Genomic DNA, 16619 nt, shown 5'->3' on the forward strand with positions numbered 1-16619 from the left:
TTGTGTAGGTCAGGCCATGCCATTTTGGAAAGTGAAAAAGTTTTGCTCCATACTGTTACCTCCAGACATCTGAAGCACATTGTGTGTCAGAACCGGGGGAAATATTTTGACTAAATTAGGTGTCATTGAGGAAACAGGAAGGAGCTTCTTTCTTTCTTTCCTCCATGATGTGCCCAAACAATAGCTGTGAGACCCTGGTATTTGCTGTGTCTGGAGTGCTGAAGGACTCAGTGACCAGAAGCGATGGAGCTCCTTCACCAGTACCGTACAAAAGCTCTCCCAGAGCAGCTCTCTCTTCCCACAGGGATATTTTTGGGTGGCTGTGCTGGTTTGCATTACGCTGATGCCTCACTAGATGTCTCCAGGAGCAACCTGTGTGCTCCGAGATTCATTGCCTGATAAATCCGGGACTGGAACGGGGCTGGAACTGAATCCAAGCAGGAGCTGGCCTGTTTGCATGTATCACTGCCTCTTCTGGAAATGAGAACCAATCTCTGCAGCATGCTTTGTTGCTGAGAACTGGTGACAAATTCTGTCATGTAACACATTTATAGTCAGAGAAGTGAGGGCTACTGCTGGGCAGGGGGAAACGTCCCAATGAACTCTCTCTTGGTCTTCTGTCAGCTCAGGGAGGTTTCACTCATGGTTTAAGATGCCAACAAAGCTTCCTTCATAAATTACTCCTCCATCTTCTCCTATATCTGGAAATGCGGAAAATAAATGGTAAGTAATAAACCATATCTCTGCTCACAGGAAGGATGATCACAGCTTCCTTCCAGTGACTTTAATTAAGTTACTGTGGCTGGGCCAGTAAGTTCAGCTCACTCAGCCAAGCCGCAGCATTTCTCCTCCTTGTAATTGTGAATTATGTCATGGAGCTGCAGCCCTGCACTCCGATTGCATCAGCTCATGTGTGAAGGGCTGATGAGCTGGTTTCAGATAGAGATCCAGAGACAGTCCCAGGAATCTCAGGGATCTGCGTACAGGTCCTTCCAGTGCGAAGGGAACAAACAGCCCCTGGTGCTGGAGGCTCTTGCACCTCTCCTGCAGACCATGTGCTCCTCTCCTGCTGGCAGTCTCCCCTTTCCAGCCTCCTCTAAATCCACACACACTGCTGGGAGGGTGGAGGGGAAGGAGAAGAGGAAGATTTATCTGCCATCTGAAGTCACACAAAGCGGCCTGGGAGAGGCCATTGGTATTACCCCAGGGCAGCCACCTCTGCAGAGCTGAGGTGATGGAGACCCTGGAGGGAAGTGCTGCTCACAGGTTGGTGCTGCTCGGTCCTTATGAGACCTGTGGATGGTCAGAGCACGTCCCTGGCAAGCCCAAGGACATTCCCAAGCTGGAAAACTGACCAGAGCGCAGGAAGGAGGCAGGGCTGTCATTCAGGGCAAGAGCAGGAGCAGTGGGCTGGCAGGAGCAAAGTGCTGGTTTGCTGGATATGTCCCTTTTGCGGTGCGCAAAGTCTCTCCTATGTGCTTGCTATGGCATCCTCCATGAGCAGCCCAGTGTGACTGTGCTTTTTGGAGGACAGCATCCCTTGCAGGCAGGCTACTGGGGAGGGGTCCAGAAGTAAAGGGGGGGCAGAAGCATTGGTGATGATCCAGGATTTATATTAGATTTCATGGTATTTTTTTGTTTTCTCAGACTTTTACAAGCTGTAAACTGTGAGCTCTGGATATACCAATGTTAGGACTCATTTTGACACTGCTATTTTCCAATATTTACACAGTTATCCATCCTTCTTCTGCATTTCTGAATTGTTTTTGGCTTCAGAAATATTTTCTTGTGGCAAAAGGTCCTCCAGGGCAATTTCACTGCATATAATAGGGTTTCATTTGCATTTTTTTGGAATTGTATGCCCTTTAATTTTATTAAAGGTTGCTTTTTTCCAGTGCCATCAGGCAGGTAGAAGAGCTGCTCTTTCCTCTGGAGCAGTTGTTATTCCCCAGACTTTCCCAAGGCAGGATGCACACGCACGCATACACAGACACACAGATACACACACACACACAGACACATGCAGATACACTCACCACCAGGCCGCCCTATGCCTGCAGAAGGGGAGGGCAGCACCAGAGGACGGCCCATAAGGGGACACAGAATCACTCTTTGTAAACCTGATCATTGATTTGAGAGCAAACAGGCTGCTGCTGAAAGAAAAAATGGAAAATGTCATCCTGAGGCATTCAGCAATGAGCTATGCAAGGCACAGCCTCAAATCACAGGAAGCCCTGATAGCCCATGAAATAATAAATATTTTTCTATAAATATCAGCGTTTTTATTGCCCCTTTCGTCCAGAAAGAACCCTAGCTGGCTTTTATGCACTGCATACTCAATTTGGTAATTGCGTCTCCTCACCACTGAAACACAAGATATTCCCAAAGATTCAGCAGTAGCAGAGGGTTAATTGCTGGGACAAGCAGCTCCAACAGGGGAGGGCTGTCCTGCTCCATCCTGCCTCTCTGGCTCCCACACCACTGGCCTCGGTAAGAGAAAGCAGCATCCTAAAGGAGGGCTGCAGGAGAAAATACCTCCAAGCCTCAAAAAGGGACAAATACCCATACAAATACAATGTATACAGCTTCTTTAGTCTGTTTGCTCATGTGTATATTTAGCTGTGAGTCAAGAAGAAAGGACGTGGAAAGCTTTAGAAAGATCTGTCTAGAAAAAGGTACAGACCAGAAAAGGAGTGAGGAAGCTGGATGCTGCTGCTTTCCTTTAACCACCAAAGACCCCAAAACCCTCTGGCAGAAGGAGAGCCAGAAACCAGCTCTGTCCCAGCCCAGTTTGTTTTCCCAGAGAGCTGAAACATGGAAAGTGTGTCCCCTCTGCTCTCTCCCATACAATAGACCTCCCTGAAACCCTGACCTCACCACAAAGCCTGTAAGTACAAATATTTTTCTTCAAGCTTTTCAGAGAGAGGAAAGAGCTGCCAGCCTTCAGGAGGACACCCAGCTTTATCCAAGGCTGTGACCTTAAGTTGTTTTATCTAAGCAAATGCAAACTTATTTGTTCTTAAATTAAATGGGAACAGGCATAGCCTAATCTCCTGTAAACTATTTTTACATTGAAATCACATCAGCTGGGCAGCCTTTTGAACCACTCTGAACCTGGAGTATGGGTGCATGACTGAGGGGAGGATGTTTGTCATCACTGCATGAGGCACTGCTGGGAGCTGACCAAAAGCATCGCTCCTTCAGCTGCCGGCCACCAGCCAGCAATGACATCCTGGTGTACACATGCTCCCTGGCCTCCCTCAGGGCATGGCTGGCTGGATTTGCTGTAACCAGTTCATTCAGATGAGTAGCTTTACCAGGGAGCAGGGCACTTGGGCAGGCTTTCTGCTCACTGAGCAGGCAGGGAGGAGAGAGCAGTGGCAATCAGCAGTGTGTTTATCCTCTCTGTGGCTTGCAGAGGATGCATGTGTGTGTCTAAGGTTTGTAGGTTAAACACCTGGTTTGAGCCGGCCCCTCTCACCCCACAAGAGAGGCAACCATGCCAAGCCACCCTCACTGCTGCTTTTAACTGGAACTAGAGCTGTGCTTGGCCACAGCCCTAGCACTGAACCGCTCAGAGAGGCGGAACAAGCAACTAACACATCCAGCAGCACATGCCTGAAGTGAAGGTGCAACTTTCTGTGTAGGCAGACACTGGCAGGAAGGGTACAGGAGCTGTGCTGCAAAGGTAGGGCCCAGGACTGGAACCCAAGGCAGGGAGCCCTCCTGCTGTCCTCTGAGATCCATCTGGAGTGCTGCAGGTGGATTTCCGCAGCAGTTCTCTGTGTGTGGAATGCAGCAGCAGTGAGACTTGGTGATTCTGCCACGCAGGTTCTCTCTGCTGGGCAGCACTGACCAGACCCAGCCTCATGGTGCCCCTGTTCATATTTGGCCAAGGCTCCAGGGCCACTCTGAAGTGCAGCTCCTTTAACCTGTCAAACTGGCTTGGGGTGCTGCCAGCCAGCTGGGGATCACCTTCACTGGGAGCTGGATTCTGCCTGGCCAATGTGCATCGATTGTGCTCTGCTTGAATCCCAAATTTTTTCTCCAGAGTTGAAATTTCTTTGTGAGCATAATCTGCAGTCCAAACAAAAGGAAAAAATCTCTGTTTGGTCTGAAGCACAGAACTTGGCATGGCTTGCGGGGGAAAATGCCAAGTACGCAAGGGCTGTTTGCTCTCCTTGCAATAGTCACAACTGCACCTTAGCTCTGTTAAGGCATATCTGGCTGTCATCTCTGTATCCTGTGATTTACACAGCTTTCTCCCAGTGCTTTATGTGGTTTTGCACTGCGGAAAGAACAAAAGTGCATCTTTCTGCTCCTCTGAGAGCCAGCTCTGTGGGAACCTTCCAAGGGACCTCGCAGAGCAAGGGGACCTCCTCCAGAGCCTTCATGGCCCTCCACAGAGAAAGCTCTGCGTGGCAGCAACCGTGGCAGACAGTGGCAGAGGTGCCACAAAGCAAACCCTGTAACGATCATCAGCATGCTACCTATGTCTGGTCTTTAGCAGGTTTTTTTTTTTGTTTTTGGTTTTTTTTTTTTGTTTTTTTTTTTTTTTTTTTTTGTGCAGAAGAGTCCTGTAGAAGATAGAGTGTTTCTTTCAGAAGAGTAACAGTTCTGTTTCTTCCAGCAGACGGAGCCGTTCAAAGCCTGTTCCACCCACACACCAGTGTGTTGGTGGGAGAGAAGAGGGAATTCTCCTGTCTTATGCTCCCCAGAAATGCACATGCTTCAGGAGCTAGTACTCACTGCACTAGTAAGGCATTCCCTAACTTACCTAGTGATTCTGAGTGGAAAATTTATTCCTGAGCTTCACAGGCTTCCCAGATAGTCCCAGTCTCCATTCTCAAGACAGTGAGCTCTCACCTGGTATTTACAAGCAGCTCTGCAATGGGACCAGAGGAGGCTTACGATGGAGGCATGAGTAATGATTTTGCAGTGACTGTCAGGGTCACATTTTCAAGAAGTTATAGACTTCAAAGGGACATTTAAATTTAAAGGGAGTATTTAGGGAGCATTGTCACAGTGCTTTGTCATGTCAGCAACAGGGCCTTTCACCTCCAGGCCCCTCTCACCCCACAGTGGATTGATTGCTTTCCCATGGTATCAATCAGTGACAGCAGTGGGACAATCAGGATCTCTTTTCTCAGCTGGAGTGACTTGCTACAGTAGTGTTTGACAATGCTACAGGTTTCAGAGATGTTTATCATGGGATAAAACCTGCCTTGCCAAACCAAACCAAAACGCTTCTTTCATAGTTATATCTTAGGCCAGTTCTCAACTCCATTTACTGTCTGGGTGGGATGCCTATCCCAGGCCAACAGAGACAGCAGCGTTGTTAAAGTTGTGTGTAGGAGCATAAGCAGTAAATGTGTAAGAGTAGAGTTGAAAACCAACATCCTGGTCAAGTTCAGAACTGGCAGAAACCCTTTCAGGAGAGGGTGGGTGCTGCCCACAGAATGAGACTGTCTTTATTGAGAAAGGTTGGTAACTGACCAAAACTACTGATAGTGATGTTTACTTTCATTTCAGTCTGTGTCCAGCACACCATGGCAGCTCTTGAGGAACAGTCAGACCTTGGGAACAGAGGTATTCATTCTGTCCTATTCATCTCAACTGAAGGTGGCTTTTCAGCCAAAAAGGTAGATCCCTCATGAAACTCTGGGGTCCCTCCTGGATAATGGTGTGTGGGCCCTGCAGGAGAAGCCGTTCCGTTATGCGTGCACAACACTCTGGGTTCAGCACTGCCTCTAAGTGTTTGTGCCAGTGTTCCAGTAGCAATTACGACATTACCAGAAAGGAGGGAAGAATGGTTCTGGCTGGCCCAGGTTTCTTGAGCACAGCAGCCCCAGCAGAGGAGCACTGGAGTGGCTGTGCATGGGCTGTCCTCTGCCCGAGCAGGTGGCACAGCTCCCCAGAGGTGTGTGAGCCAGGGTGCCAGGGTGCCCAGCAGAGTGATAGGAAGCAAGAGGACTCATACAGGACTGGACCAAAGGGCAGAAGGGGCAGGTGGCTACTCACCCGGCAGAAAGTTCAGGACAGAGTGTGAGAAAGGGGGATAAATCCCCAGCCACCCACAATGAGAAACCTCCTGGTTGTATGAAAGGCACAGGGGTGGCAGCGAGGGCTGCCTCCCGCCGTCCCCGGGATCACTGGTGAGGGGTCAGCGGTGTGCTGGGGCTTTTCTGGTGTCCAACGCTGCCTAGGCGGTACAAGCCGTAGCCCAGGCGATGATGCCGAGAGGTCCCGAGCGCCCCAGGCGGGAGACGTGATGGGTGCGATGGAACGACGCCCAGCGAAGACGATGCCCAGCCAGCCCCCTCCCCGCCCAGGGACCTGCAGACATCTGGCAGCGGGCACTCTGCCGGCGTCGTGCACGCTCCGTGCGCCGGCCGAGGAAGCGCCAAGCCCCGCCAACCCCGCCGTCGCCTTGCGGCCCCCGCCCCGTGCCGGCCGCGGTGGGCGGGCGGAGGCGGCGCTGCGGCGCCCGGGGGGGCTCGGCGCGGCGGGGGGAGCGGTCGGAGCGGAGCGGAGCAGCCGCGATGGGCGCCCCAGGCACGGCGGCGGAGCGGCGGCGGCAGGGGCGGCTGCTGCGAGGGCAGCGCTGCGCGCTGTGCGCGCTGTGCGCGCTGGCCCTGCTGCTGGCCAGCTGCGCGGCCGGGCGCGGCGGTGAGTGCGGGGCCGCGGCGGGGGGCAGCGGCCGGGCCGGCGGAGCCCGGCTGCGAAGGGCGGCGCCGCGGGGGCTGCGGCGGCCGGGGCTCCCTCGCGGGTTCCGCGCCGGGGCCCTCCCGAGCCGGGGCGTTGCGCGCCGGAGGCGGCCGCGGGAGCGGCGCGAAACTTGGCGGAGCTCGGCGTGCGTTGGGGCGGAGGGGGCCCGTCCCCCGCGGGGGTCCCGGCGTGCCCGGAGCCCTTCTGCGGAGCCGCGGCGCTGCGATGGTGCCCTCCGCCCGGGGGTCCCCTGCCCGCCGCGCTTCAGCTGCGCGGGGGGCGGTCGGAAGCGATTTGCGTCGTTGCTTTGCGGAGCCGTGAATGTAAGCAGAATTTAGGCAAGGCTTATTTGCCTTTAAGAAAAGAAGAGCGTACGTCTCCGTGACTCGAATTTGCTTTTTAAATAAACAGACGTGTCTGAAGGGTTTCACGGTGTCCAGCATGGTGTAAGGAATGCTCTTATGTCCAGAGAAGAGTACAAACACCAGCTACGGCTTGAACGCAGTGTTTCTTGTGGAGTATAACTATGTTGGGATGTGTTTTTAAGATTCGGGGCTTTTATGCCCTCAATTTAATCGAATTGTCTTTTTTTTTTTTTTTTTTTTTTTACACATGTCTTCTAAAACTTATGCTTTTTCTTGCAAATGTGGATTGCTTCCAAGAAATAAAGCCAGGAAAAACATGAACATCGTTGTAAGTAAACAGGACTTTATGTATGTACTGAGGTATATTCAAGTCTGCCAGCACAGAAGATGCAGATGTGTGACACCGGTATCCATCCTTCCTTTACCTAAACTTCAAAGGCTGCCGGTGAGAAGGGCTGTGGTGCTGGGGCCAGACCAGTGCTCTCTTCCCCATTCCTGTCATTGGGAAGATGATCTGTGTCCAGCTGAGCAGACTGGCTGCATGCTGCTGCCTTTACCACACAGAATATTCATAGATGATGTGGCTAGGGTGATTTTCACACTTATTTAAAAAGTGCACAGAGTGCACTCCTCTCTCTTAAATGCAGTTTTCCTTTCCACCTTATGTTTTGGGGTCCCTGCCTATGCAGAAAGAGCTTCATCTGCTGTAAAGGCTGGTGCCACAGGTGCATTTGTACTCTACCTGAGCTGCCAAAGTGTTACCCAGCTGGTGCAGCAGTGTTGTGTCAGGACTCTGGCTGCTTTACTTCAGTTTGGGAGCCTGTCTCATGTTGTGATCAGAGTTTGCTCAGAGTTAATCTGAGAGGTGAGGGATGGCATTTTCTGCACAGAGACAGGAGCAACAGGGAGGAGAATAATGTCACAGGGGAAATTTTCTGTGGCATCCACTGCATCTGCTGGCATTGCACAGGCCCAAAGTGAGCAGGCTCTCAGGGAAGCCTTGGACACGGCCTGATGCTCTCTAGCATTTGTGTTGTTCTCAGGAGCTGGAAAGGTGTATTTCTGTTTCAGTATTTTTCCTACATAAAAACAGTGTTTAGGATCGACAACATAAACTTTTGTCTAGACGGTGGTGCTTTTGTGTCGACTGGCATCTCTCTCTGCACTGCCCTGGCAGGAGGCTCTGGGGTGGTTTTCACTGTGAGCTGTTTGGAGTGCACGTGGCATATGCAGCTCCCAACATCCTTGATACCAGAGGGACCAGTGGCAGCGTGTCACAGGCTTCCCTGGGGTGCTGCAATGACTGCTGCTCCTGGAGAGCCTTGGTGTCGAGGCGTGATCCAGCTCAGAAACCTAGACTAGAATCACCTCTTTGCATGATGCATGCTTGAGTGCTGCAGTTTTTATTCATCAGTCCCCTTCCCCTCAGGCACTCTTTCAGCCATGGCCTGCATCTGGAGGAGCCAGACTTTTCGGATCACTGCAGACCTGTATGTGTGTGCAGAGGGTGTTGGGTGCCAGAGCCTCCTTGTGAGGTGTGTGTACTGGCACGTCTCTGCAGGAAACAGGCAAGAGCCCTTCTGGAGAGGCAGGTACCACAGCAGTTTAATTGATAAACCATCTGGAGCATGCAACTCTAGGGGACAGGGCATGAGCTCTGGGTTTCTGCTCTGGTAGAACCCCCTGCTTTTATGAGGGCCTTAATCAAGTCTCTCCATGTCTCGTTTGGCTGAGTCTCAAAAATAAGGCTACTTTGTCAAGTGAGTTTGAGATCTCCTGATGCTAAATTATGTGTAATAACAAAGAGTTAAAATACTATAGTGTTCTGTGAGGCTCATTCCAATGATCTCTGTATTCCACAAGGGTCAAGCTTTTGGAAATAGATATGGTGCTAAGAAGAAATCCAAGTTCATGCTGTTTGTCTGGGCAGTGATCATACAGCTGGGGTGCTCCTTTCTTCGCTTGCTGGCAGTGTAAGTTTGGTTATGCTCTGGCATTGAGGAGGTCACACTGGTAACTGAGAGGTGTAACTGAGACCAAACACAGCCCTGCAGACCCCAGATCCAGCTGCCAACCTTCGGCTACCCGACTGCCACCCGCACGGAAAGGGTTGAACAAAGTGTAAAGTTTGGTTTATTTTTTTTCCCCCCTTCTTTATCCCCCCATCAGTCTGACTCAAATTCTCTATTCTAAAGAGAGGGAGGAGTGGAACTTCATTATATGAGACTCTCTTCTAAATTGTAATGATTCAGGTTTTTCAAGGCAGGCTTCTGAGTCAGGCCTGTTACCAGTTTGTTGTCATGGACAGCAGAAATAGCAGGGTCATCAGTCAGTGGGATTTTTCTCTTCTTTGTGTCTGTGTCTTTGGCAGGATGGCAGGGAAAAGCTGGTACTGATTGTGCAGCCCTTACTCATGGGGATGGGCACATCCAAGCACTTGGAGTTGCCTGCGTGATTTAAGTGTGGAAGATTCGGGTTTCTTTCAAGTCTTGTTTTAACTTGATGGGAGTGAAGTATTCAGAATGGTGGAGCAGGGCTTGCCAGATGCATTTTGACTGGCTCTGAGACTTACCCTAAAAGCAAAGCTCAGGCTGTTTTCACAGGACTGGTATTTGCCTGGTCCTTGTGGGCTGTGGTGTGTTGAAAGCATCCATGTCATGAAAACACACTCTTAGAAAGCCTCTGAGCAATCCTGGGTGGTGTGATGAAAGATGGGGAGCAAAGATCTCAGGCATGTCTGCCTTCCACCCCTGTGCTGGTTGGAGGAGCTCTCAAGGCTGGAATGAACCACGTAGGCTGTTTGCTTCTGACCACTTTGTTACAGGCCTTGCCTCAAAGGGGTTTTCCTTACACATCTCCTTACTGCGAAAATAACACAGAAGGACCTTGGTGGGACAGATCCTGGTTCTCTAGCTGGGAGTTAAAGTGAAAACTCCCTGATTTGAGTGTTTTGATTTGTGTGAACCAAGAAACCCAAACTGAGCTTTAGAGGTCATGCAATGAAAGCACAAAAGCAGTTGTTTTCCTCACTTCTTCCGCAGAGTGTAATCCTAGCTTCAGTGTGAGTAATCCTAGCCCAGATGTATTGCTGTAATCATTGGACCCCTGGATATGGGAATTTACACTCACAAACTCGGAGAAGCATCAGGCCAGAGCGTGGTATGTGACCTCTTTGGCAGGGGGCGTGTTTGGCCTTGCAGTAAATTACTTGTTCATTTATTTAGTACTTGTTCAAGGTCCTGCACCCACAGCTGACTGAGACTGAACCCTTGTGTCAAGCAACTTGGAGAGTGGCAGGGATGGGACATGCAGTGCTGCTTGCAGGGGTGAGGGGACCTGATCAGATGCTTGGCTGGCACCATCAGCTTCAGGTGCCAGCAGAGCAGGGCTTGCACACTTGGCTGTGGCTGAACTGCCTTCAGAACTCCCATATCTCAGGGTCTGTGTGCAGTCCACTTCATTGAAGTGTTGTGGGAATACCAGGCCACATGCCAGGCTGGCTGGCTTGCCAAGGTTGGGTGCCTAGGTGGACTGGCACAGCACCTGGGATGACAGGGTCGTGGTGCTCGGGATGATGATGTGGGCGGGATGCTCGACATACAGGATGCTCCGGAGCTCTGGCTCCAGCGGGGCGTGAGGGCAGAGGGCTGCTGGCTGCCCCAGCTGCTCAACAGCAGAGAAGTGCTAGGCTGGGAGAGGGTGAGTTGCAGAAGGACTGATGTTTCTTTGGTGCCTGTCAAGGTGAGGTAGGTTTGTGCTGCACACCTGCCTGTGCTGATGGAGCTGTGCAGGCTCAGTTCTACCTTGTCCATGCCTTTTGGCCACTCCTGCCCTCATTGGTGCTTCGTGCCTGGGCTCTGGCATGGTGGTGGCCCTTAGCTGAGCCTTTCCAGCAGGCTAACCCAGCAGAAAACTAGCCCAGGATAAATAAAGTAGGTTTATTGCCAAATCAGCACACTGAGATGACTTGGTGAGGGGCATTAACAGGCCATGGTTGAATAGAGAGCCCTTGTTTGGTGGCTGTGGTCAGAACAGCAGAGCTCATGAAGAGGTGGGCATGCTTGGTTGGTTCTGTCCCAGCCCTTTCCTAGTACTTCCTTCCTGCTTCTAATCTACAATAGTCCATAATTAGTCCATAAAAGGCAGGGTGGTCACATTGTCTGTTTCTGGTCAGAGATGCTCAAAAGACTCTGCTGAACCTGTCATAGATTCATGTGGCAGGTATTTGTGCCTGCATCCTCTTAGGAGGATACAGACATTAAAAAAAGTCTGTGCTGATACTGGACAGGGTAATTTAGGAGATCAGCATCCAGCCTTGCAGTTGGAAAACTCCCCTCACCCTGGACATGACCTGCTTCTAGGTGTTAGCCTGTCTCAGGGTACTTTACTCTGTTTTGTCTCTGTTCTTTAAATTGATGACACCTCTCTAGAAGCTAGGAGGATCATTAGGTTTTTTCTGGTTTCTGTTCCTTTGGAGTAGTTTAAGTTACCCCTTCTGGATTTCCTCTTGATGAGCGTAGAAAATTTAGTTTTCATAAAGCCTTCCCTAATAATAAAAGCTGAAGAAAACAGCCAGGTTTCATGAAACCTGAGCCTGAAAACTTCAGAATTTTGTGTTTTGGAATGAAAACCACATGAGGTTCATAGGAGTGCAGGGTCTGAGGGATGCACCTTAGGATCCAGTGCAGCAGCTTGGTGGTGGGAGCTGTAATGTCCTGTGCTCTCTCTCCCAACTGCCTCTCACACACCACAGCCAGGCAGTTGAGCTACAGCAGTGCATTTTTAAAAACAAATTTAGAGAGCTTAAAGTTTTTACTCTTTTTCTAGCCTTGCCTTCCTTGCTCTTCTCTAGAGCAGTCTTTAGGTTTGGGGCTTAGGAGAGCACTGGGGATGTTGAAAAGCTTTGTTCTGCTCTAGGTTTTAAAAGCAGGAGCCAAGTCAGACCAATGCCAAAAGCCACTGGTAACCTCATCCTATTTTTTTTCCGCTGCTGTGGCTTTCTGGGCAGGAGCAGTCAGCCATGCCCAGGTGTGGGCAGTGTGTTTGAGGTCCTTCCATGGTAATCATCCCTTCCTGTAGACATGCTCTCAGGAGAGTAGGGCTGCACAGTGAGTGGAGCCTTGTGGCTGCTCCACATTACTCACAGCATCAAAGGGAAAGCCTTTGGTGGAAACAAAGTGGTAAGTGTGTGTAATTTGCAGCTTATGAATGGGTTCTTGGCTGACCCTACAGGGATGCAGGTGTTCTATCTCTCCTCCCTGTGGGATCCTTGCTGAATTGTCAGACTCCTGCAGCCCTGAGCAGCCTGTCCTTGTTACTTAATGCCAAGGGCATCTGGATGGGGAGTTTGCAGTGAGCTGGAGATCCCCTGGGGTCAGTTCCCTCTGTCTTGTCTCATGGCAAGGTTCACGTTCCTTTTTCTTGCATCACCTCCCTCAGAAGGTCAGATCTCCACAGGAGTCAGCAGAGGAATGTTCAGGTGAGACAGAGGCCAAATTTTGTCAGCTTGGGATCCATAGCAGTGGAGCTTCCGGGACGGCGAGATGGCCATGGGATGAGCCTGCTGTGCCCAGGAATTTGGGAGGGTGTTGAGCCTCCATCACTTTGGCCAGGAGACAGCTAAATCAGATGACCAGCTGTACTGTGTGAGACAGGAAATAGGTGCAGTCCCTGTGTCTGTACTGTTGCACGGCTAGATTTCAGTTTAATGCTCAGATTTAAAAATAAAGTGGATATAATCTCTAGATGCTAAGCTTTTCTTTAGAAGCAGGCTGAGAAGACTCTGGAAATAACAGGATTTCTCAGTGTGCTTGACTGTTCGACGGAAAAGAAGGGAAGAGAGTGGGACAGGATGTTGCATCCAGCAGAAAGGGCTGGACTCCAGTCTGGACTAAAGACTGAGGTTTGAGGTGAACTGGAGATGTATAAGCTGGGTTTTTCTTGCTGTCTTTCTTTTTAGTTTGTTTGTTTGTGGGTTTTTGTTTTGTTTTGTTTTTTTTTTTTAGGTTTGATGTTTTGTTTTTGTGGGGTGGGGTTGGGTTTTTTTTGTATTCTTGGGACTAGGAGCATTGTACTAAGGACTCCAAGGAAAGGTCCTTGGCCTTGTTCTTCTGGAAGAAGGGAGGCATTGAAGAGGAGTCCAGATGTAGTGTCCAGGGAGAAAGCTGTGTGAGACAGTACTTGCTGGGACTTTATTTGCCTTTTATGGTCTCTTTTGGCTAACATGGAATGTTGTCTGCCTATAAGCCTTGCCTGTGGGAAGCAGATGGTCCCCAGGTCCTGGCTGGGACCTGGGAATGGCCTGGAAGAGAGGAGAGCAGGGTGTGTCTCCAGCTGTATCTTGTGCCCCACATTGTCCTCTTGCTCAGCTCTGCAAGGCCAGGGCACGGATCCTGTGTCAGTGGACGTGAGTGTGTGTTGGGAAGGGGAAATACTGTCTTTTAGTAGAGGAAAAACCCTCTTGGGCACAAAGAAGCGTCAGATGGGGTTTGGAGACATGGTTTTGGTTGTTCTGGGACATTCCTGTGCTGAGCTGCTAGCCAAGCAGCCATGTAAAGTGGCAAGAATGCACAACCTGGCCTGACCTCGCTGCTCCTCTGATTGTGTGCGCAGAGCTTCAGTTCAGGGCTGGGTTTGTGTCCACAGACAGTCCTGCCAGGGATCAGGGCTTGACTTGCACTGTGTGGAGTGCTGGGGTCCAGTTCAAGTGGTTACCCCAGCCCTTCCTCACTCTGGCCATTCCTCAGCCCCTGATCCTGCTGGGGAAAATGGGGTAAGCAAGTGTGTCCGCAGACTGTGAGGGAGGGAAACTGAGGCACGAGAGAATTTGTGGGAGTCTCCAGGCTTGGGAGCAGCAGGTATCCAGGTGGAGCTCTGTTCCCCAAGTGTTCTGCCCTGTCCCTGTGGATTAGCCCTGGGAAGTGTGCCTGTCTGCTTGATGGCTGAGGGATTGCAGTGCACAGTAGCAGGCATCACATATCCAATGAGAACTGCAAACAGTTTAAATGGTTTGATTGGGAAGGAGCTTGCTGAAGTCAAGGAAAAGAATCTTTTTGATATGCAAGCTAAAAACATGCTAACTGAGCTACAAACAACGGAAGGGTCTGCTATTAAAATAATTCTTATTCATAGATAGACTCAACCGGTTTTTTTTTTCTTTCTAAGATGGCCAGAATATCCTGTAAAAAAAGCAGGAGGAGAAATGAGCCTTACATGGATATTCCTTTTTCCTCTAAGAAGACTTACCCTCCAATTCTCAGTGCACCTCTACATTGTAGTTGATTTGTATATTGGTGAGAGGATGGGGCAGAAAGAAACTCTTGTAAATGAGTGTTGCCTGTGCTGAGACAGTGCAGCAATTCACTTCAGGGGAAACTGGTCCCAGCCAGTGGCTGCCATACACAGCTTGTTCAGCAGGTTTCATCAGATGTGCTCACAGCGAGGTGCTGCTGGCTCTGTGCTCCAACTGGGACAGCAGTGGCATGGCAGGAGAGGTAGGCAGCACTTAAAAACACCCAGAAGTTAGTTAACTTTGCTGCTGGCTGTTGACAAAACAAATTGAGTTTCATGTTCTTGCACTAAATCAGAGAAGGCAGAAAATCAGGCTTTTTAAGAAGAAAGTAACTGAGTAATGTTAAAGCCTCTTGAATGAAGAAATGATCCAAAGGAAGGTTGCAGGGGTGCCTTTCTCCATAGCAGAAGGGCTCCAGCCCTCTGAGCATCTTTGTGGCCTCCTCTGGACTTGCTCGCACAGGTCCATCCATCCTTCTGGTGTTGGTGCCCCCAGAGCTGAATTCCAGGTGGGGCCTCACCAGAGCACAGCAATATTTTTAAAGCTTTGATCAGAAGGGTATTAAAAAAAAATCTCCAAAAACCAAACCAGGCTTTTTGTTTAATTTGATGAAAACCATGTACTGTCCAAGGAAGCATGAGTTCTCTTCCCCACACTTGGTGTCCCTCGAGTGCCCCTCAGGCGTGGGGCTGCGTGCAGATGGCAGAGCTGCTTGGGAGACGGAGGCAGAGGACCCAGGGCTCTGGGGCTGGCATCTCAAATTGTTTAAATTGGCTGTGGTGGCACTGACACCAGCTGAGAATCTGGACAGAACAACTTGTCCAAGGTCCAACCTCACGGGCTAATAGTAGAGCAGTGAATTAAACCTGGGTCTGCAGTGTCTCATTTCAGGGTGAGTAAAGAATAAAGAGGGAGAGTCTGCCTGTCTTAAAGCCTTATAAAGAAAGGACAGCCTCAAACACTTGATTCTGGTATGATGTGGAGCTCCATCCTTTTGTTCCAGGACCTCTGGTTAAAAACAAAAGTTTTTTTTTTTTTTTTTCCCTCTATAGTATTATTTATTTCCTTAAAACACTTTATAGCATTCCAGGTTGGCTTCATTTCTCAGAGGAGGGCAGGGGGGCTACTGTGCTGCTCAGGACTGGTACCTGCTGCCTTTGTACCTGTCTTTTCCAGTGGGTAGGGAACATTCCCCAGGTGGAAGAAGTAAGAGTGTAGGTACCAGTTCGGACAGAGATTGCATCCACATTTTTTGCTATTAGGGGCATTTCAGGGATCTGCTAAGGAGCCTCTAAAAGCTTCAGCCAAGCCTTAGCACAGATCTCCCTTGAAATGCTTTAGCAGCGTTGTGCTCCTGGGCCACCCTGATAAGGACCAGTGCAAAATTTGCTGAAGCCAGGGATAGTATGGTGATTTATGAGGAGCTTCCTGGAAGTGTCCACATAGTCCTCTCCCTCTCCCTCTCCCTCTCCCTCTCCCTCTCCCTCTCCCTCTCCCTCTCCCTCTCCCTCTCCCTCTCCCCTTTTAAAATTTTTTTTTCACTCACCATTGTCTTGGTTTGGGTATGGGACAGAGGACGGGAGTTTTGTTATAATTCAGGGTCTGTAACAGAGGGGCAGAAGGCTGAGCAGCTGCCCCTTGCTGGAGGGATCCCAGGACTGATTCCCTCCTGTGGGACTGGGAAAAAGGACCTGGAGGCACAAAGCAGAGTGGGGTGAGCAGGACCTTCCTGCCCTGTGAGCTTGGCCAGCACTGGGGCTGGCACCCACGTGCTCGCTGATCCTGGGCTTCACAGCCACATCCGTCAGCAGGGAAATGGATGTCGTGATGTCGTGGAGGGATCTGTGGCAGAACAAGATACTTTTTCCAGACAGCCCAAGCTGGCAATTTTAACTGCAGTGTGCCTGGCTCCAGTTCTGTGATTCTCAGGCCACTTGGTCATGAACCTCTCTTCCCTGAGTACCAGATTTATTTCTAGATGTGTTTGCTTACTCCTAATAAATATAAGAGATGTTCTGAGGCTTATAAATATATGTATATCTGTAATTAAGGTAGGATTAATTGCTTAAAATTGTGTATAAGGGCCTGTTATGAGATCAGCAGATAGGAGCATGGGAAGAAATGCATAATGAATACATTATGTTATAAATAATGGACACAGCTGGTGTACTGGCATCCCCGAAAAGTAATAGCTCTTTCAATGTTTAATGAACTGGATGCCTGAGGGAAAACACTCTCTGTCACTAAGATAATTT

At 50.0% G+C, this 16619-nt stretch overlaps 1 protein-coding gene across 1 annotated transcript in view; it reads left to right on the forward strand.

Moving 5' to 3' along the window:
• Window positions 1–6517: 6517 nt before the first annotated feature.
• The window catches only part of SLC24A3 (solute carrier family 24 member 3), a 113648-nt gene continuing 103546 nt past the window's right edge, over window positions 6518–16619 (forward strand). Inside the window, exon 1 of the mRNA XM_021543338.3 lies at window positions 6518–6669. Within this exon, the coding sequence (XP_021399013.2) occupies window positions 6543–6669 (127 nt within the window). The 5' untranslated portion in view covers window positions 6518–6542. The remainder of the gene's footprint in view (window positions 6670–16619) is intronic.

Source organism: Lonchura striata, chromosome 3 (genome assembly GCF_046129695.1).
Source record: "Lonchura striata isolate bLonStr1 chromosome 3, bLonStr1.mat, whole genome shotgun sequence".
In the NCBI taxonomy this organism is placed as follows: Eukaryota; Metazoa; Chordata; class Aves; order Passeriformes; family Estrildidae; genus Lonchura; species Lonchura striata.